The sequence below is a fragment of the Engystomops pustulosus genome, chromosome 2 (genome assembly GCF_040894005.1).
Source record: "Engystomops pustulosus chromosome 2, aEngPut4.maternal, whole genome shotgun sequence".
Lineage (NCBI taxonomy): Eukaryota > Metazoa > Chordata > Amphibia > Anura > Leptodactylidae > Engystomops > Engystomops pustulosus.
In genome coordinates, this window is record NC_092412.1 from 228740092 (window position 1) to 228762165 (window position 22074).

The window sequence follows — 22074 nt, forward strand, 5'->3', positions numbered from 1 at the left end:
CTGCCACAATGGTTACATCATGAGGCGTAGACCTCCCTTTTTGGATTCAAAACCCTTGCCTTCTTTCCAAAAAAGATAACAATAATATGTGAGCCAAAAACGAAATGGGATTCATTGGGATTCCAAAATTCCCAAATTTACTTATTCACATTCAGTTATGCGTAATATTCCCTTCAAAATACAGGCAGACCCCTACTTAAGAACACCTAACTTACATACGACCCCTAGTTACAAACGGACCTCTGGATCTTGGTAATTTACTGTACTTTAGTCCCAGGCTCCAATAAACAGCTATAACAGTTATCACAGGTGACTGTAATGAAGATTTATTGTTAATCCTGGTTCTTATGACAACCCAACATTTTTAAAATCCAATTGTCACAGAGACCAAAAAAATTCTGGCTGGGATTACAATAATAAAGTATACAGTTCGACTTGCATACAAACTCAACTTAAGTACAAACCCACAGAACCTTTCTTGTATGTAACCCGGGGACTGCCTGTATTCTCTTTTGTCTCCTTCACATGTTTCTGCATTACCTATAACCCACAGACAGATGTTCTTGTAGGACTTAGAGAAAATTAGTTTTTAATAAGTCTTATGTTTTTTTTTCATTCCTGCTCAACATTAAAAAAATTCAATGTGTAATGTATAGGGCTTAAAAATGAATTAATCAAACATCAGATCTATCATCCGGTGGGTTAAGTTGTCATCCGAATAACAAATAGGGGAAAAAAAATCATGTATTGTATTTTTTTATAGATTACCGAAAATTATGTAAAGATTGGGAAAAATATTTATTTTTTGAACACAAAACCTGTACATTCAGTTATAAGTGCAGATCTCTATTATTCTTTTTCATATTATACTGAGTTCAAGGTTTCTGTGATCTACACTTGTTTAATAGGCGTTGACTAGTGAATGTAAAAAAAAAAATCTGTAAATAAAAAAAGTTTCAAAAAGTTTCTGTTTCTATATCTCCGAGCTTCGAGTAGATTGAAAGCCATTAGTCTTGACTTCTTCTATATTTCCATATGAAAGTATTTGCAGGTCCACAGTGGTCATCTTTATAATAACCAAATTTTATTAAAAAAAACAAGAAAAACACAAAGTTTCAAAAGCCGCCCACGCTGGTGACGTGGAATCCGGAACTTACATTTACTGAAGAATGCAGGAATAATTGTTAAAGCACCACACAAATAAGTGATTCAGGGATAAAGGACGTAAATAACACAAACCATTGTTCACGACTAGTAGAAAAACATAAGGGCAAGGAGATTAAATGTACTGTCCTGGGCTTTACCTTGTCACCGTGGGTGTATTTGTCATCTGTTAATGTGTTTTATCATATGTGTCATATAAGGAAGAATTTGTGTCTTATATACAAGTTGTAAATGGTTTCTATCCCCCTCCTGGCCCCTGCTGCACTCCACTTGTTTGTCTCAACACCACAAGAAACTGGCTGAGGCCCAAGATATGGTCGTCAAAAGTGATGCTCCCCCTACATACTCTAAAAGTGATTTGCATATGACCAAATCTACCATTTGTGGACCAAACATACCTTGAGAATGCTGTAGCGACACTGTAGAAACATATCTTGTTTAATCCCTGATCTGAGTGGTTTTGCTCAAAAAACAAATATAAAATTCAGGATCTTTGGAAAGCTGGGTTACATGCAAGTTGTCTTTTATAAACACATTACACGGAGCTTCCTGAACTATTTAGACAGGACTAATCATCCTGAGCTGGATGAGTCATATACAGCTGCTGGGCAGTGGTGCAGCGATTGATTACTTCTGCCTGTCAGGGACAACACAGTGATTACATCTTTCTCTGGAGCAGTGCATAATTAGGGTAAGAGGAGAAGCGCCGGGGCAGCCAAAGGAACAACAGAGCCTCATTATCATAATTTTATAATAGTTTCTTTCAGCAAAACCACTCAGCTCAGGGATTAAAAAAGATATGTTTCTGCATCAGTGTAGCTACAGCATTCTCAAGGTATGTTTGCATAAAAAGCAAATGGTAGATTTCCTTTAACATAAAAATGGAATTCGAGAAAGGATGTGTAATACCCTACCTGAGGGTGCTGGTAATTTAGTGGTGTAAAATTTAGTGACAGAGTCCTTTTAAGTTCTCATCAACTTCATTATATTGACAGACACTTTCTTACAACTCATCTTAGATTCCTATCATGATCTATTTCTTAAAACCCAGAATTAATTGCTTCATTGTCGTCCAGATATGACTTGTCTTCTTTATCTCCAGGGGTATACTGGTTCCTGGTGGATTCGGATTACGAGGAACTGAAGGAAAACTTCATGCGATCACATGGGCCAGAGAACGAAGGATTCCATTCTTAGGTATGTCCATGTTATTTAGCTGAGATTCTGATTTCTGCTGCACACTGTTTTGGAATGGGGGGTTCAGGTGCTCTGGAGAGGGTCCCAACCCCGTAACATATAGAAATTATGGAACAGCACCTCTTTCCCAGAGCGGCTACGACCGCAATCCCTGCTCCTCGGTGCTCCAAGGCTACATGCCACCATCTTGATCCCCATTTCTATAAGACAAACTGAGTCTGATGAAGGTCTAACACAGACCGAAACGTCACAATTGGAGTTTGTGTAAAAATAAATTCAAAGATTACTTAACAGTGTGACTGGAGTTCCATAATTTCCATGTTATTTAGCTGACTCCAGTAATCGCCAAATGATGCGGAAAGCGTGAGTTGATGTGCTGGGACAGGAGTGTGCCGCTGAAGTTCAATGCAATTAACGCGTCCGTGAGATGTATAATACAGTTCGAGGAAAAGCAGATTTCTCATTAGAAGTCCTGAGACGGGCGGACAATTGAGTGACCTAGCAGAAGAGCAATTAAGCCTTGTTCTGTGCGAAGACTAGAGTCTGTGAAGAAGTTTTACTTTTCTCCATTAGTTGTAGATCAAGAAAGGGTATTATGGAGCTGATAAAACACAGACTGTGCTGTATGCTCTCATGATTTATTACAGCTTTATGTTAAAATAACCAAGATAAACCTATCTGACCCCTCTGTGCTGGTGTGTTAACACATGGCAGTAAATGCAAATGCATCAGAACAGCTGTGAAGAGGAGATTTGCCTAATTACATAGCTGTTAAAATTAGTTTTTTTTACAAAATGAATGTGTTAACATAATGTTTACAAACACATGTGTTTTGTAAATGCAATGTTAACAGCTATGTAATCAGGCAAATATCTTCTAAGCTGTTCTGATGCGTTTGAAAGTTCATGTGTTATTGCCACATGTGAACGCACCCTAAGATCTCTGGCAGCCTGCGGCTCTGGTTAGTCTGTCGACAGGCCTCTATTTGGGTCGGATAGTGAGGTGCCCAGGGTCGGTTCCAGTTTTCAGTAGACTTCCTGTTCCCTAAAATATTCCATAGTTAACCATACAAAACAGCCCCCTCATGGTTATTTTATATAAGCCCCCCTCATGAATTCCTTACTTACAGCCTTATGTGGGCCCCCCCCCCCCCAAGCAGCTCTGGGCCCCGGCACTTGTCCAGGTATGCCCAGTGCTGGTGCCGGCCCTGGATGTGCCATTGATGTATCGCTGAGACTATTAATTGGCTACAGTGGTGACCTACCATGAACAATACATCATATGCTTGTAGGAGAGCAGGAGCTGACACTGAGCCTCCCCTAAAGGAGTTTTCCCATCCACTGGATATGTCTTTATACATGATAGATATGGCTCTCACCTCTAGTCTGCTGGCCCCTTCCTCGAGGTTGGGCTGAACTCAGGTTTACCACAAAATTGTGCGTCAAATTCTTCATTTGGCCTTTCTGTAGAAAGGGGGTCAGCCCCGTTCTTGTGGTTGAGACCGGCATCTACCAAGTATTTATGACATATCCCATGGATCAGCACAGAAAGTTGCAATATCAATTGGCAACATTCCCTCTGATACAGCTATTTGATGTGTTTTTCATGATCGAAGAGCTGAACACGCAGGTTATACGTTTAACAATCTTAATGTGTTGCACACCTGGCTCCTAGGCGCTAACAAAGGCTCAGGACCGGTCCACAAAGAGTCCCACAATTAAAACAAAAGAAAGAGAGAAATTACTCTGACCGGAGATCCGACAATCCTTTATAAATTCTTTATGGATCCAACACAGAATATTGCTTGATGCATCGATCCTTTTCAATGAGTATTGCACGTCTCCACAGGTTTCTGACAAGAACAGGTCACCATTCAGACCAACTCCATCGCGTTTCCTAATCCTCCTTCATTGCCATCTCTCTTTAAGATAATTTCACTAGAAGAAATACGTGCAATGATTGTGTAGTATGTTCTTTGTAGTTTTTACACTGTCTTTCCCCCCCCCCCTTGGAAGTTCTTGGGAGGTTCCGTTATGGAGCTGCTAGGAGTAAGGCACATGTATAACAGACAACTAGTTTAGTTTAGTTATTGACAGTTGTGTAGAGGGTGTAAAATTTTATAGTTGTGTGATTCTCTGTGCACATTTCTGCAAAAAACCCTGCAGATTTAATGCTCCCTTTGACACATCTTTTGGTGAATAAACAAGTGAATAAACTTCTCATATCTTACTGTTTTCTACAAAGTACATTTTGTTTTGAAAAGTTGTCCGGATTTTTACATACCATATATACTCATGTATAAACCAACCCTAATATAAGCCGGGGTACCTAATTTTGACTTGAGTTTAAGCCTAGGGAGGAATACGCAGTAACTGCTCTTAATAAAATGTCCAACAGCAGCCTCCCCTCATCAATAAAATGTTCAGCAGAGCCCAATTTAAAATAAAATGTGCTTTTTGACTAATTTTGATAGGAAAGAAACTTTTTACTCTATGCTTACCAAATATAACATGGCTTTTGTTTTAACATTTTTGGGAGTGTAAATTCATATTGATATTGAGTTTTATGTGAAAATGGTTTCCTGCATTTTTATTAAATAATTAGTGTTTGTCACAAAGTTGCATGAGGGTGGTACAGGTTGTCAACTGTTGGTCAAGACAAATGCAATCATCAGATTCTCTTCTTTCAAAAAAATATATAGTTTTTATAGTTCATTTCATTTCTAATTTGCGTAATTGCTATATTTTACATTTTTCTTTCACATTGGTGTTATTTTTCACATCCGTGGTTCAGGGATCTACTGATGCTTCACAAAGCCATTATTTTCAATTGGTGTTTTCACATTGCCTTATTTTTTCACTAATCCGTTGTCCATGGAAATATTTTTAAACATTTCCGTTGATTTTTGCTAATGTGGATAAAGGAAGGCAATAGAAGTCTATGGGTCTGAAAAAAAACCTGATGACAGGTCCGATTTTCTTCACTGATAAAGCAGGGAAAGCAGGTGCTATGTTTTCAAAGCAATTTTATACCTTCAGTTTTTTTTTATTGTGGATGCAGAGACAAAACGGAGACACAATGGAGACAAAATGCAACGGATACACAACAAAATCGCAGCACACACACCAATGTGAAACCACCCTAAAAGTTTTGAAATTGAAGAACAGAGTTTTGTTTATTTTAGTTTTAATGATTTTATGATCTATTCATGTGAACATATGAGGTATCTATGAACTCATAAATCTTTTACATCTAGAAAGTGTGAAACATTTTCAGTTTGAGGCACATTTTTTGCCGTCAAAATTGCATGAAGGTGCCTATGTCTATGTCTAAACGCTTGAGTGCAATTTTGACTATGTGACAAGTATCTGCTTCTGAAAATGTTTGGTTTTATGTGATTTAATATGATTCTTTATGTTGTAATTTTGGTTTTATTTGTACATTTCAAAGTAGTAAAAATTGCAGGTTCAAAATATCTGCAAACTCCTGACAGCGAAATGGTTAGAGCAACCAAACCCTCCATTAAATCTTTCTATAGATAACAATTTTCACAATAAAAATGTTAGGATTTTAAAGATTTTTATAACATCTAAATCCTGTATGAGTCATCCAGTATTAATAGCAAGGTCAGTTTCATAAATTTGACCCATTTTGTATATTCTCCAGGAAAATATGTAATGAGGTCACCGCGGTTACATCTTCCTACAGTCATTTTGTTACTTTATGTCGCTTTTTTAATACAGTTCTGTGTTATTTTTGTAAGTGTTACTTTGTATTTCAGGAGTTTGCCTTGGGATGCAATTGGCTGTAGTGGAATTTGCAAGAAATTGTTTGAACTGGGAAGGTGAGTATTTGTATTATTTTTGGGGTGAAATTCAATGAATTAGAGACATAAATCCCTTCAGTTTTTACAAAGCATTGTGTTTCCTGCAATGTTCAGTACGTCTGTGGTTTTCAGATGTGTTACCAGGGGAAGTGGTAGAAAATATTATATTTATAGAAATCTACCAAAAATATCATATTAAAAGACGTTCTCCGCTGACATTGACTTGTGAAAAATCTGATCATTAAAAGAGGACCTGACATGGCTTAAAGGGATCCAGCCTAATATTGCAGTCTGATGTGTAGAGTTATAGAGCAGGAGGAGCAGATTAATAAAGAGTTTCATGGGTTTTTGTGTATTTGTTTATTTTTGTTAAACTTCTTCTCTTTCTAAGCTTAGGAGTCCAGTGGGAGGTCTTAACTCAGGGATTAAAGGACATCTAATAGCAGATAAGGATGGTTAGGGGATGATCTCACTTTTATGAAGTCTGGGGACATCAGCATTGTTGTAAAAAGAATTTATAAAGGTATTCAAATGAGCCTGACGCGTTATGGGCTACATCACCCAAGCACCTCTCGGCTCCACCTCCTGCACACCCCCATCCATGTTCATGGCACATGGCCCCGCTCACCGACTGTGATGCCAGAGGATCGGTGGGCGGGCAAGGCACCATGAACATCGAGGGGGACGTGCATATGCTAGCAGGAGGCGGAGCTGAGAGGTGCTTGGGTGACGTAGCCCTAAGCACCTCCAGTTCATTTGAATATCTTTACAAAGTCTTTTTTAGAACAATGCCAATGTCCCAGATATCATAAAAGCAAGATCATCCCCTGAAAGAAAGGACGAGCAAGTCAGTTTGGGACATCTCCCACCAGTAAATCTGATGGTAGATATCCTTTTAAAACTATTGACGGATAAAGTTGGTATGATCACAAACTTGACTAAAGCATGACTAAACTTTTGTCAAAATTGCTTAAATCAGTAGTATAGATAAACAGTAAAGAGTAAACTTTGAAATATACATTGTTACAGGTTTATGTTTTGTCTTTTTTAAGCAGTTTGTGTAAACCAGCTTTCAGCCCTTTATCCACTGACAGCTGAAAGATAGAGGGACCTAATAAAGTGTCTAATGACTTAACTCCTTTTAGACAGTCCATGGATAGTCTAATCTACTCATAGAGATGAATGATCAAGGGAAATATTTTCTAGGCATTGAAAGCATTAATGAACAAACTTTAGAAGGCTTTCAGATACATTGCTCACTACAGGAGAAAGAGCAACATAAAGGAACGGAGAAGCTGTTTTCCGTAATGAAGTTTATTACAAACTTTAATATTATCATCTGCACTATTAATTTCTGAATGCATGTTGAACCGGTGACCAATAGAAACTTCTCATCATGAACACGCTGAACTTCCTCCAATGGGGCACCAATGGGACTCCTTGTTCTAGTGCTCGGTTGGGATCTTGTATAGGATTGATACAGATCTCATATAATCCACTGCATACTGGCTGATAGCTATCCCAAAATTTAAAAGCTGTGGGGGCCCTCAGCTGTAGTATTGACACCTATGGGTATCTATATTGAAAGTCCCTTTGAAGAGCCTATCAACTTAGCCAGATATTCAGCACCCATGTGTAGACCACTTCTTTGAGTTAGTTGACCATCATAAGTTCAGAGCAAGGTAATGAAAATTATCTTTCCACCAGTAGTAAGTGATATGCTCTTTGTTGTACATCCATTTAAGATACCAATTCATTTTCTTATTATGTAAAAGCTACAGATTTAATTATGCCTTTCAAATTTTATCTTGTACAGATGCAAACTCTACAGAATTTGACCCAAACACAAAGAATCCAGTGGTGAGTAAGAGACAAATGTAGTTTTCATTCACTGATGATTTATACATTATATAAATAATGGGGTTCAAGTTAGAAGGTTGATTCTTAGAATGCGTCAATAATATGTAGAGGGTGCCTGAAAGCAGTATCCAGAAATTTGCAGCGGTGTCTGCCCCATTGGAGTTATTTATAATTGAGCTGTAACTATATGAAAGACACAATAATCATGCCAAGTACTGTGCTATTGTAGTCCTTCTATCTGATGATTGTGTGGTCTTGTGTGTTTTATATATTAGATCTCTATTGGTCAAATGTCCACTCTTCCGACTGCTATTTCCTACACATACATCATAATTAGCGAGGGGTGCTGCTTCAGGCTGTGGCTCTGCTGCTTGGGCAACAAGGTGGCAGTCTCTGTGGCATCAGCACACTGAGAAGCGTACAAAGAACACTGAGTGACTCTGCCAAGACTAAGCGCACTAGTCCAGAGCCTTGGAATGAGCCTCTAATTATATATATTTGCAGAGCTAATTCCAAAGCATCTTAACCCTTCAGTAGCAGGCATGATGTACTGCAGGTGTCAATACCACATTTGGACAGGTGACAGCAAAGAATAGCTATTGGATAGACCACAAACCAGGGGAACGCTAGTCTTAAAGTAGAAGTAACTTTAAAGGTGGCTTGGGAGAGCTGTCCCAATCCTCTCAAGCCAACCAGAACTTCATGTTGGATCTTTAGCTTGTTCTCTGTCTACTTTTGGCTTGTTTTTTCCTACTGATTCTGTGCTCTCGAGTCTCAACCCTGACCTCGACCATTCTCTTGTCACACACTTGTGTCTTGTGCCCAGTGGGCCAACTAGTCCACCCTGGGACCACCACAAGCGGTAGCAGTCTTGCAATTTTTTCACATCAAATAGTTAACCTGGTAAAAACTGGAAGGGTACAGGAATAATGCCATTAGTGTTATCCCAAAATCAAACCTCATGGATATCACAATGGGTGTACCATTGTGTGTTGCAATCAGCTTGGCCAAAAGTGCATATGAAGTAAATTAAGAGAACTGCTGCCAGAAGACTCTCTATTAAAACATACACACTTTTGGCCAAGCTGATCATGTATGTATATAAGGGAATCAAAAGAGATGACATATTTCCGCCAGTTAAAATCCATATCTGCTATCATATGTAGGAAATTTTAGAAGAATTGGGAGCGGACAATTTGATAATTTCATCAATTTATCAAATAATTCAAATTTCTCATAATCCCAGCAACATAACTGATACATTAGTCAAACCATTTGACATACGGTATGTTGTCCTTTTACTTGCAACAAAACACCCCGTATTTGAAGTAACATCAGGGCTTGATCTCCTTTGACCTTGCATCATAGGAGGTAATTGACTAGTACATCAATCCGCAAAGACATCAAATTGTATCAGAGGTCCAGCCAATTTTCTTTCGGGTCATCAAAGAACAATGTAAATGTAATAAGTTGTTAATATAGCGTAGCCATGTCGGACAGGGAGCCCTATCAGCCCAGGTTCTTGTTGGCACGTGTTTTACATAGTTTTAGGATTTAGTGTTTGCTGCGTATTAGTATACATACAGGACATTCTCAGCTGTTGTTGACTATGTTTACGGATGACTTCTTGCCAAAATTTCTTTCCAAATTCTACATCGAATGCTTAGCCCAAATATAGTTTTCTTGACACGCTTGCTGAAGTCTGTGGGATGCTCTCAGTCCTCTACCGCAAGCTGAGCAGATTATCACTGATGCAGAGTCTAAACACATTGGCCAGACTAGTAAATCTCGGGCAGAAGATGGAAAGCACACAGAAATATAATGAGGGAAACGCTCTCTATGTAGAAGAGAATCGGGACTATAATATTGGAGATGGGGAGATTATCTCTGTGCCTAATATGGGAATAATAGGTTTAGCACGTTGTCTGATTGTAGATTTCTTAGAATAATCTTCTTCAAGTGTTTTTACAGTTTTATGTGATTCTGTTATTGTTAACAGCCTTGTGTATTCAAGTATTTTTAAAGGGACACTACAGCCAAAAATCACATTTTGATATTTGCATAGATACGGTATGATTGACACCTTGCAAAGTGGTCTTCATAACTGTGTCAACTTCATTTCGATTTTGGTCTATTTTGGATGTTGGTGATGCTTTCACACTTGAGACGGACTCTACAACCCATCTAAGGTACTGCGGCTCATCCAGGATGGCACATTAATGCAAGCTGTGGCCAGAAGGTTTGCTGTGTCTGTTTGGTAGCGTCCAGAGGCTGGAGGCGCTACCGGGAGACAAGTCAGTACACCAGGAGATGTGTAGGGGCCGCAAGAGGGCAATAACCCAGCAGCAGGACCTCTGCCTTTGTACTAGGAGGAATAGGAGGAGCACTACCCGAGCCCTACAAAATGACCTCCAGCAGCCACAAATGTGCGCGTGTCTGCACAATGGTTAGAAACCGACTCCATGAGGATGGTATGATGGCATGAAGTCCACAGATGGGGGATGTGTTCACAGCCCAACACTGTGCAGGAAGCATTTGCCAGAGAACACCAGGATTGGCAAATTCTCCACTGGCGCCCTATGGTCTTCACAGATGAAAGCAGGTTCACACTGAGCACATGTGATAGACGTGAGTCTGGAGATGTCATGGAGAGCGATCTGATGCCTGCAACATCCTTCAGCATGCCCGGTTTGGCAGTGGTCAGTAATGGTGTGGGATGGAATTTCTTTGGAGGGCCCCATAGTTAATGAACTGTTCCGCGATTCACTTGTGCGCCCGATATCCTGTATGTGTCGCTAACCCTCTCAGCTCCACTGGAATTCACCTTCTTCCTGGTGCATTTAAGTGCATTGTCTTGCGATACAATTTTAAAAGTTAAATCCCGCACTCAGTCCGAATCAGACGGATCATCTGACAGCACGACCACCGATTTCTCTCACATGAAAGCCCGCGCCAATCGCGTGCGACGCAATCCCAGCACAAGCCCCTGTTAAATACCTGTCAAAGCTACGCAAATCCCGAAATCCGCGAACAGTCCGACGAAAGTGCGATCCGCGACCCTTAGTAAATAATCCCCATAGAGTATGCTTTTCCTTTAAGGTCTCTTCAGACCTGATTATGAAGTGTTTAATATTTACAATTTGTTTTGAGAACCACCTACAGCCATGGCAGATACATTTTCACTTTCTATCTGATATCTGCTAAGATTTCTCATTTGTATTGGTATTTCTTATCTTTTTTGCATTGGTCTTATTGGATAGAAATGAGATGTTAGATAGCATAGTCTTTCCAGCTATTATTTATTGATTATTCTGGAGGAGGTCTGGGGTTTATACTGAGAATTTGATGCCTCTTATAGATACATAGTTGTAAGTTACTTAGATGTATCCAATTTTCTGCCTCTTCCTTCCAGATATTGAAAATTTTAACTGAAGGGTATTGGATCTTTGTCAGTCCTGATGGTTATTTTGCAAACTCCAAGACAACAACTATTAGACATTCACAGCTCAAAAAGTACAAAGCTATAAATGCCGTATTCCAAGTGAGCAAATTCATAAAGTCTCAGCGAAATAAGATTTTGAAGATGAAATTCTGCAAACTTTTCTTTTCTGAAAATAAAGTGCAAACAGAATGAAGAAATGTCAGTTTAAAAATCATTCAGCCAAATCCTTAGGAAAAATCGCAGCCATTCCGTTTATTTTGTGAAACTTGGTTTGGTTGTTTAACCTGCAAACCTAAATTTGGTGGAGGTTAAAGAAGTTGTCGAGGATCAGAAAAGTATGGCTTTTTTTTTCTAAAAACAATGTCACCCTGTCTATGATTGGTGTGGTAGCCCAACTCCATTTGTATAAGTGGCATTGCCTTACAACACTAAGTGTGGGGCTCTAATATAAAAATTGAAAGACTTAAAGGGGTTGTCCAGGTATATGAACATTTTTAGATATGGCTGACAGGGCTTCAAAAATAATAAAGAGCGTATACTAACCTCTCTCCCCACTCCCATTCAGCTGTGGTGCTGCTCATCACTGTTGACTCTCTTGGGCACATTTACTTACCCGGTCCTGTCGCGATCCTGCGGTGCGTTGTCCGATGAGGATTCAGGTCTGCCGGGATTCACTAAGATCGTGCGCTCGAGTTCTTGCATGTGTCGCTGCTGCGCCGAGGTCCGCCGGAGTTCACCTTCTTCCCGGTGCATGTGAGTGCTTGCAACACAATTTGCGATCGCGTGTATCAAAAGCCCAGGGCAATTCGGGGCAAAACAGAAATATTCAAGAAACCCGGACCCTTAGTAAATGAGCCCCTCTGTGTGTTTACAGCAGCCTGGACTGCCGTCCCGAACACAGGCAAGCGCCTGCTGCAGCCGAACCTAAAGCTGCTCACCCCCGCCCCTCTCCATTGAGAAACATGTTGTTGGGATAGATATGACATGTCCGGTACGGTGCCGCAGTTAAAAAAGTTGTGTATAAAGAAAAGAAATAAGAAAATGAAGGAAAAATGGCTAAAGCTCAACCTAAATCATAGGTTTTTAAGCCAAATGTCTGGTTACTTGCCATTGGGAAGTCTCCTTAGAGTTAATTACATGTGTCACCCGTATGTAACTCATATGCCACCGTACACATGTTGGCTGGCACCAACGTGACCTAATCTCCCGGGCAACCCAGCGCAAAAAACAGGAAATATACATTGAACAACACTGTGTGTAGGACTTTTTTAGACTTCTATGAAGATACAACACAAAAATTTCAAAAAAAGAGGACATGTTCTATTTTTTATGTTGAAGTCTGTAGCATGAAGTATTTCATGTTGAAGTCAATCGGACCATTTTTTATACTACAGGGGGGTGGCAGGCTATATACTACAGCAGCTGGCAAGCTATATACTATAGGGGGCTGGCAGGCTATATACAGGGGGCTGGCTGTATACTACAGGGGGTTGGCTATATACTACAGGGGGTTAGCTATATACTACAGGGGGCTGACAGGCTGTATACTACAGGGGGATGGCTATATACTACAGGGGACTGGCAGGCTATATACTACAAGGGCTGGCAGGCTATATACTATAGGGGGTGGCAGGCTATATACTACAGGGGGCAGGCTGGCTATATACTACAGGGGGTGGCAGGCTATATACTACAGGGGGATGGCAGGCTATATACTACAGGGGGGTGGCAGGCTATATACTACAGGGGCTTGCAGGCTATATACTACAGGGGGCTGCCTATATACTACAGGGGGCTGGCAGGCTATATACTACAGGGGGGCGGCAGGTTATATAGTACAGGGGCTGGTAGGCTATATACTTCAGGGGGCTGTCAGGCTTTCTACTACAGGGGGCTGGCAGGCTTTATACTACAGGGGGGCTGGCAGGCTTTATACTACAGCGGGCTAGCAGGCTATATACTACGGGGGGGCTGGCAGGCTATATACTACAGGGGCAGGCTGGCTATATACTACAGGGGGTGGCAGGCTATATACTACAGGGGCTGACAGGCTATATACTACAGGGGGCTGACTATATATTACAAGGGGGTGGCAGGCTATATTCTAGAGGGGGTGGCAGGCTATATACTACAGGGGATGACAAGCTATATACTACAGGGGCTGATAGGCTATATACTACAGCCTCATATACTACTCGTATTTGGAGTAATGACTTTATACAGATTATTTTTTTCCTCTGGCACATCACACAGTGTATATTTTATTAACAAAATCATCAAATATAAAGTTAATTATTTCGGAAGCAGAACAGATGGGGCTCATGTTTACCTGATCTCACGGGGAGACTGAACTTCAGAAGTGATATGCGATCCCAGCCTTGTGACTGGTGTATAAACACATATATATATATATATATATATATATATATATATATCACTTTTTCCCTGTCACAGCAGCCAGGCAAAAACGCATGGTCAAGGGCAGCACGATGGCTCAGTGGTTAGCACTACAGCCTTGCAGCGCTGGCGTCCTTGGTTCAAGTCCCATCCAGGTCAACATCTGCAAAGAGTTTTGTATGTTCTCTATGTTTCCTCCCACACTCCAAATCATACTGGTAGGTTGATTAAAATTGTGAGCCCCATGGGGACAGGGAGCAAGCTCTGTGTAGCGCTGCGGAATATGTTGGCGCTATATAAATGGATGAAGGAATTACTAAAATGCAATTCAGGAAGATATAAAATACATATTGTAATATCTGTCTTGCTCTGTCTGTGTAGGGAAATTTTACTAAGCAAAATGCGCCAGTCATGTGCACTTAAAAAATGTCTTGTGCCACATTTTTTTCCACATTTCTATCTCTTTTATGACTTATAATAAAGTGACAATGTGTAATAGTAGGGTCCTAGTAGGTGTAAAGTTAGTACACAAGAGTTTTCCATCCAGTATTGGACACTGTGATTTATTTAGCGCATTTTAGTCCTTTCTATTGTAAGTTTGCTCGTACCTGTACGTTTTATTGCGCATGGAGTAGTATGCAGAGGGCTATTCCTAGTGAAGGTAAGTGCAAGCTCCGCGACACAATTTTTTTTTAAATGCGCCGGTTTTTCCGAATCTGTCTGGTTTTCGTTCGGCCTCTCCCCCCCCGATTTGCGCCGCGTGCATGCCAGCACCGATGCGCCACAATCCGATCGCTTGCGCCAAAATCCCGGGGCAATTCAGGGAAAATCGGCGCAAATCGGAAATATTCTGGTAACACCTCGGGAAAACGCGGATCGGACCCTTAGTAAATGACCCCCAATGTATGATGTATACATGAAATTTCTTTAATAAAGTATATTATACAGTTTACCGTTATCACATGCACTGTTCATTTAAGAAACAAAAAAGGTTGTAAATGTTTAGTTATTGGTTTATTACATATATATATATATATATATATAAAGGACACTTGTTTCTTGCAGGTGATTGATATGCCTGAACATAACCCTGGAGATATGGGAGGAACAATGCGACTAGGGAAGAGGAAGACTGTATTTACTACCAGTGCCTCCACCCTAAGTATGTACAGGCAGTCCCCGGGTTACGAACAACATAGGTTCTTTAGGACTGTTCTTAAGTTGAATTTGTATGTAAGTCAGGACAGGTATATTTTGTAGTTGTATCAGCACACATTTTTGACACTCTAGACAAGTTTGGGAATATCTCCTTTTACAGAGTAAACAAGGCAAAATCCCAAATTTTACCAGTAAATTTAAAACCAACTCTACTACAGTAGATTTGGAAGAAGAACACATTACTTACCTTGGTATAGAACCTATAGAGAGCTATAGGTATAGAGCTATTATATCCTACATACACAATTACACCCTTTGCTGACCGAAGTAGATAAAGAACTTTTAGAATACTCCAAAGTAATTCTATCCCGGTGTGGACGTGTGGCAACATATAAGATGATGACCCTCCCCAAATTTTTAGATCTTTTTAGAATGTTGCCTATCCCTATTCCAGAATCTTACTTTGGGAAAGTAAGATCCCAACTGAGGAAATGTATATGGAAAGATAGAAAACCTAGAATATCCCTGCAAACCCTGGTCAAACCCAAACTAAGCGGAGGATTGGGGGTACCAGAACTAAAAAATTATTATAACACGGCGATCCTAGATCAATGGGGGACTTCAATACCAGCAACAACAAATGGAAATTGATAGAACTACCCTATGATCGGGACTACCATTAAATCAGCATGTAAATGCTAATGACTGGTGGTGTTTTGCTGAGATTTTCTTACTATATTTGGTTAACTTTGTTATTTTTATTACAAACTCATGTATTTCAAATGATTGCTCTGTTTTAGGAAAGCTTTATGAAAACGTGGATTTTGTAGAAGAGCGTCATCGACATCGCTATGAGGCAAGTAAATTTATCAACATTTATTGGGTTGCGTGTTATAAAATCTATGATAAATTGTCAGCTCATAGTGATAAAATATCTTTACTCTTCTGCTGCTGTATTCCTGCCCCATTACCTTGTACCTCCTGGTTAGGCTGTGACAACCCAATATAGGGGCCTGTCAGTTTAGCCAATTACTGACTGCAGCAGTGCCATTTCTGTATTGGGATGTCATAGCTGAACCAGAAATCAACGGGTGACAGTGGATCTGGCAACAGTACAGTCAAAAAGTTTTTACACTTGAAAAAAAAAAAGTTTAGAAAATGATTTTAACAAAATTAAAAAGAAATGATTTTAAACTTTCTCCATTACAAAGCTGAAATCATGCTTAGCTTCACACAAGAGAGTATTTCATTTTCCGATCACATCATGAAATAGTATATGTCTCCTGGCCCATGTTATCATAATTAACAATTGTATCTGTAACCTCAAAGTTTTTCCCAAATGTAAAAATTTGTTTTTTTAAAAAAACAAACATATATACTCGAGTATAAGCCTAGTTTTTCAGCACAAAAAATGTGCTGAAAACCCAAACTTGGCTTATACTCGAGTAAAAAAAAATATAGGTTTTACCAGGTTTTTGTGGTAAAATTAGGGGCCTCGGCTTATACTTGGGTCGGCTTATACTCGAGTATATATGGTGTATGTATGTATGTATGTATATATATATACATATATATATTCCCTCTCCCTCAGTCCCAGCCCCACCTCCACTACTGAGTGACTTATACTCTCCCAATTAACAGAGGACAAATAAACTTTCTTTACCGGTCAAATTTATTATTAATTACATTTTATAAAAAGAACTATGTCACCCAGTTTTTCTTCGCTCTCATAAAAGACTTGAAGCCTGTGGCTAACACTGTCTATACGATACATCATAACCATTACTCCCCTTTCTATCCAATGTGTCACGGATGAGTGATGTCTTTTGATGGCAAAGACTATTTATCAGTATTTTGTTTTTATTTTTTTTTACTTTTTTCTCTTCCCTTGCTGTTAAGAGCCTCCTAGATTGCATGTTGTATGATATTTAATTAAAGTAAATTACAGGGGTGAATTCCTCTGTACGTGCCAGTGATGTTATGAATGAGCTTGGTATATAACATAATGCAAGCCTTTCCTGCACATAATTACTTTAATTGTCCTCCTTTGTCGCAGGCAGTCTCTCTACTGACATGTGTGTGATTTTAGATGCCATTTCATAGTACACTTAAGAGCTGGCATATTACATCTAACTTTCATTACCAACACTGTGTTCATATCACATCAATTTATGTTTAAGAAGAGGGCACATTATAGAGATTTCTCAAGGGCAGTTCTGTTTCTTAAAAGGTGAATAATTCTTGAGGTCTCCAAGGTGTTCTCAGCTATTAAATAACTTCTGAGGACTTACCATATATACTCGAGTATAAGCCTAGTTTTTCAGCACAAAAAATGTGCTGAAAACCCCTAACTTGGCTTATACTCGAGTCAAGGAAAAAAAAAACAAAAAGTGAACTCACCTTCTGACGCTCCCCAGCATCCATTGCGGCTCCAACATCGGGTCCTGGTCCGTCACAGTCTTCGAGACGTCAGCTGCATCGGCACACACTATGATGTCAGCTTGCGGCTGACGTCATGGTGCCTGCGATGGACCAGGAGGGGCTGGCGGGCTATATCCTCGAGGGGGCAGGCAGACTTTATACTTGAGGGGGCAGGCAGGCAGCCTATATACTCCAGGGGGCTGGCAGGCTATATACTTGAGGGGGCTGGCAGGCTATATACTTGATGGGGCTGGCTGGCTATATACTACAGTGGGCTGGCAGGCTATATACTTGATGGGGCTGGCTGGCTATATACTACAGTGGGCTGGCAGACTATATACTTGATGGGGCTGGCTGGCTATATACTACAGTGGGCTGGCAGGCTATATACTGGGGGGGCTGTGACCAATGCATTTCCCACCCTCGGCTTATACACGAATCAATAGGTTTTTCCAGTTTTTTTGTGTCAAAATTAGGGGTCACGGCTTATACTCGGGTCAGCTTATACTGGAGTATATACGGTATATCAAGGCCATTGGTTGGTTCACTCCACTTTTTGTAACTATATTGGACACAGACCTTACTCAGGAGAATTGTCCTTCCTTACCGCCACCGACATTGCTCTGCTGTCATCTTCATTGACTACACAGGGGTCCATAGTTGCCACATTCACAGGTTTAGAGATCTATAGTGATAATGTCTCCAGTCAGTCCCTTCCGTTATAGAAGGCATTTACTACCAGAGGAACGTGCCTAAGCATTATAGGATTATAGGTACCAGTCACTAATTTTCTATGAAGGTCTTGTTTCTGACTTCAGGGTGATTGAATCACTTTTTTTGCATGGGAGAGGGGATACAGGAGATAAACTATACAATTAGAGGGGCACCAGTGATGAGGCGAGTTGAGCCTCTTGCCTTCGGCAGCACCTACCTGCAGCAAGATGCGGTGCAGTTACTTGGTACAAAGCACAATTTGACACTTAAAAATATCAATTCTGCACACCAGAAGTCATCATGGGTGTGAAATACTGCATGGAGAACCAAAGTACTTAAAAAAAGTAACCTCATATATTACTATTGGAAGGGAGAGGGTGTGCCGTTTTATATCTCGCCTCAGACAGCAGAAAGTTCAGGTTCACCCCTGTATACACTTGAAAATCTGAAAAAGGTTGCTGAATTCTAATTAATTTGAAAGAAATCAATTATTTTAAGTGAATCAAGAAATTATTACCCAGATGTCTATTAGCGGTTATCAGGAAAACTTCCCTATAAAACCTTCCTTCATTTGCCTGTGTCAGTGGAAAAAAAAGGATCAGGCATGTTGAATGCCAACATGTCTAATCTTTTATCTCAAGACTTACTCAGAGATGTTAACGGTGGCTTCTGTCAACACAGCATTGAAAAGACATGTATAAAAGGCAAATCAAAGGGCCATGTGTATAGGAGGCTTGTGCTGAATAGTTGTCAGAATTAAAATATTCTGCTGAAAGCTATTGAAAATGTACAGACATCATTAAAGGGAGTGTGAAATCTATGAACTCTATGTTTTTTTATGATCAGGAATTTTTTAGGAATTTATATCATTTATATCTAATGAAATATGCTATACCGGTATTCTGCAATTTTCACTCCGGTCCCTAAGCGTTATAATACAATGATGCATGCTTTTTCTTAAGGGGTTTCTTTGCAACTGTCTCCTCACTTAAAGAGGACCTGTCAGGGGGATTTGGGACCCCTTTATAAACCTTTATACTAAAATGATTCGGAAAAGGCACAATGAACCCATCTCTTGTGTTCCCTGCGGCTGTACAGTTCTTCAATGAAGCTGGAGCAGTACACCACAGAATTGTAGACCAGCGCCAGGCTGAGAAGACAATCTGCAATACGCAGCAGCTTGGTGCGAAGAGATCGACAATGGGGACAAGTATCGTGAGATTTTGATTGCAAGCCTCCTTCCATCAGCAAGAACATTGGACTGAGTCTTTCAGCATGACCATGATCCCAAGTACACTGCCAAGACAATGAAGGAGCGGTTCCGTAAGAAGCATTTCAAGGTCCTGGAGTGGCCCAACCAGTCTCCAGATCTCAACCTTATAGGAAACCTTTGAAGGGGGATTCCAAGTGTGTATTATCCAACAAAACTGCTATGGAGGAGATCTGCATGGAGAAATGGTCCAACCTACCATCTACAGAGTGTGCCGACCTTGTAACGACTTACAGAAAATATTTGACCTCTGTCATTGCCAACAAAGGAAATACTGTATAACAAATACGTATTTTCCACCATAATTTGCAAATACATTCTTTAAAAATCAAAAAATGTGATTTTCTGGATTTTTAGTCACATTTTGTCTCTCACAGCTGAGGTTCTACCTAGGATGTCAATTACAGCCCTCTCATCTTTTTTAAGTGGGAAAACTTGGACAATTAGTGGCGGACTAAATACCTTTTTTCCCCACTGTAGATAACACATTTGACCCATCATTACACCCGTGAGTCGACTCCAGCCTATTGTTATCTGTAGCCATTAGAATATATGATTAGTATCAGTAATGCTGTTACTAGAGCTCAAGGAAGATTGCAACCCCCTATAATCATGGACGGAAAGTAGGAAAAAAAACTATTAAAATAAAAATAGAAAAAAAATGATGCTTCACCATCTGGTTTTACTAAGAGAAAAGCAAACTGGTTATAAATTCCCTTTAAAACCTACAAGTGGCATGTGCTGTGTGCATCCATAGAAAGTTTATATAGGAAGTTCATCTACTTAAAATTCTATAAGAGTTCCACAAAGTGAGAAAGTTTTTCGTAGAGAAGCTACAAAATCTTTCACCCGGCAAAGCTATAGCCCAGAGACACGATCCACCTCGGAGACCCGGCCAGCGCCTTCAACAGAAAGGAACACAAAAGCCTAATGGAATATTTTTAGAAATCTAAAAAGGAATTGTCATTGATTCATGAAAGGGACACAGCCGGGAAAGAGAATTACACGACATTCAGTTTATTGTAAGAGAATGTGAAGGTTGAAAAATGTGAACCCTTATTCTTCTTTTTCCTCTATAGGATTTTAGTTGCTGTGTAAAGGGGCACAGAACGGAGAAAACAGGTGCAGGAGGCGTTCAGTTACTGAGGGAAATTACCATCTAGACTCTGATTACCATCTAGGCAGAGATTTTAGTGTATAAAACATAAGTTATACTGAAGCATAACATGCCTACATAAAGCCTACTTAAAGGACACTGTGTACAACACGAACAGCTCCTCATGCTCTATAACATGCTGCCAGCAGATAGGACACTTTGTGCAATCTGCTCAGCTCCTCCTGCTGTATAACATGCTGCCTGCAGATAGGACACTATGTACAACTTGCTCAGCTCCTCCTGCTGTATAACATGCTCCCTGCAGATAGGACACTATGTACAATGTGCTCACCTCCTCCTTCTCCTTAACATGCTGCCAGCAGATAGGACACTTTGTACAATCTGCTCAGCTCCTCCTGCTCTATAACATGCTGCATGCAAATAGGTCATTATGTACAATCTTCTCATCTCCTCCCGCTCTATAACTTTCTGCCTGCAGGTAGGACACTATGTATAATCTGCTCAGCTCCTCCTGCTCTATAACATGCTGCCTGCAGATAGGACACTATGTATAATCTGCTCAGCTCCTTCGCTCTATAACATGCTGCCTGCAGTTAGGACACTATTTACAATATACTTAGTTTTTTTGTGCTTTATAACATGCCGCCTGCAGAGAACATACTATGTGCAATCAGATCCTCCTGCTCTATAACATGTTGCCTGCACATAGGAAACAAAGTGCAATCTGTTCAGCTCCTCCTGCTTTATAATATTTTTTCCTACATAAAGGACACTATTTACAATATATTCAGCGCCTCGTGCTTTATAACATGCTGCCTGCAGATAGGACACTATGTACAATTTGCCCATTTGAACTAGTTCTGTTCCATGATACTCATTGATTGGACAGCATTTTTGAGGAAACACGTTTTATAAAAAAAAATATGTTATTTTCAAATATGTTAATAAATTTCTTTCTATTCTTTTAGATTTATTTTATTTTAGATATTTTTTGCTAAATAATATTTATTAAAAATATTTTTTAATTCCCAGAGCAGTAACCATTAGGGACTACTGGACTACTTTCAGCAAATAATTAATATTGTTTGGGTGAAAGTTATACAATTTTCCATTATACTTTCTGTATCAATTCCCCATTTTTTTCTAGATCTCTGTTTGCTGTGATTCTGTGATTATATAGGTGCGTTGTTTACTTGTGGATAAAAGATGGTCTTTAGTCATGTGATGTCACACAAGTGAACGGCTCATTATATTTCACACTGATTACTCTCTGTTATACAATGAGCCGTGCACCCGTGTGACATCACATGACCAGGGATATAATGAGCTGTGCTCCTGTGTGACATCACATGACCAGGGATATAACGAGCCGTGCACCGGTGTGACATCACATGACCAGGGATACAACGAGCCTTGCACTGGTGTTACATCACATGACCAGGGATATAAGGAGCCGTGCACCTGTGTGACATCACATGACCAGGGACCGGTCTTTATCCACAGAAAGT

General features: G+C 40.0%; 1 protein-coding gene across 6 annotated transcripts in view; it reads left to right on the top strand.

The window, feature by feature from the left end:
- The window catches only part of CTPS2 (CTP synthase 2), a 120729-nt gene that overhangs the window by 62650 nt on the left and 36005 nt on the right, over positions 1-22074 (top strand). For all 6 annotated transcript variants that reach the window (XM_072138439.1, XM_072138434.1, XM_072138436.1 and 3 more), the window contains 5 exons: positions 2267-2361; positions 6143-6205; positions 8004-8047; positions 14952-15048; positions 15845-15900. In XM_072138439.1, coding sequence (XP_071994540.1) covers positions 2267-2361; positions 6143-6205; positions 8004-8047; positions 14952-15048; positions 15845-15900 — 355 coding nt within the window. The remainder of the gene's footprint in view (positions 1-2266; positions 2362-6142; positions 6206-8003; positions 8048-14951; positions 15049-15844; positions 15901-22074) is intronic.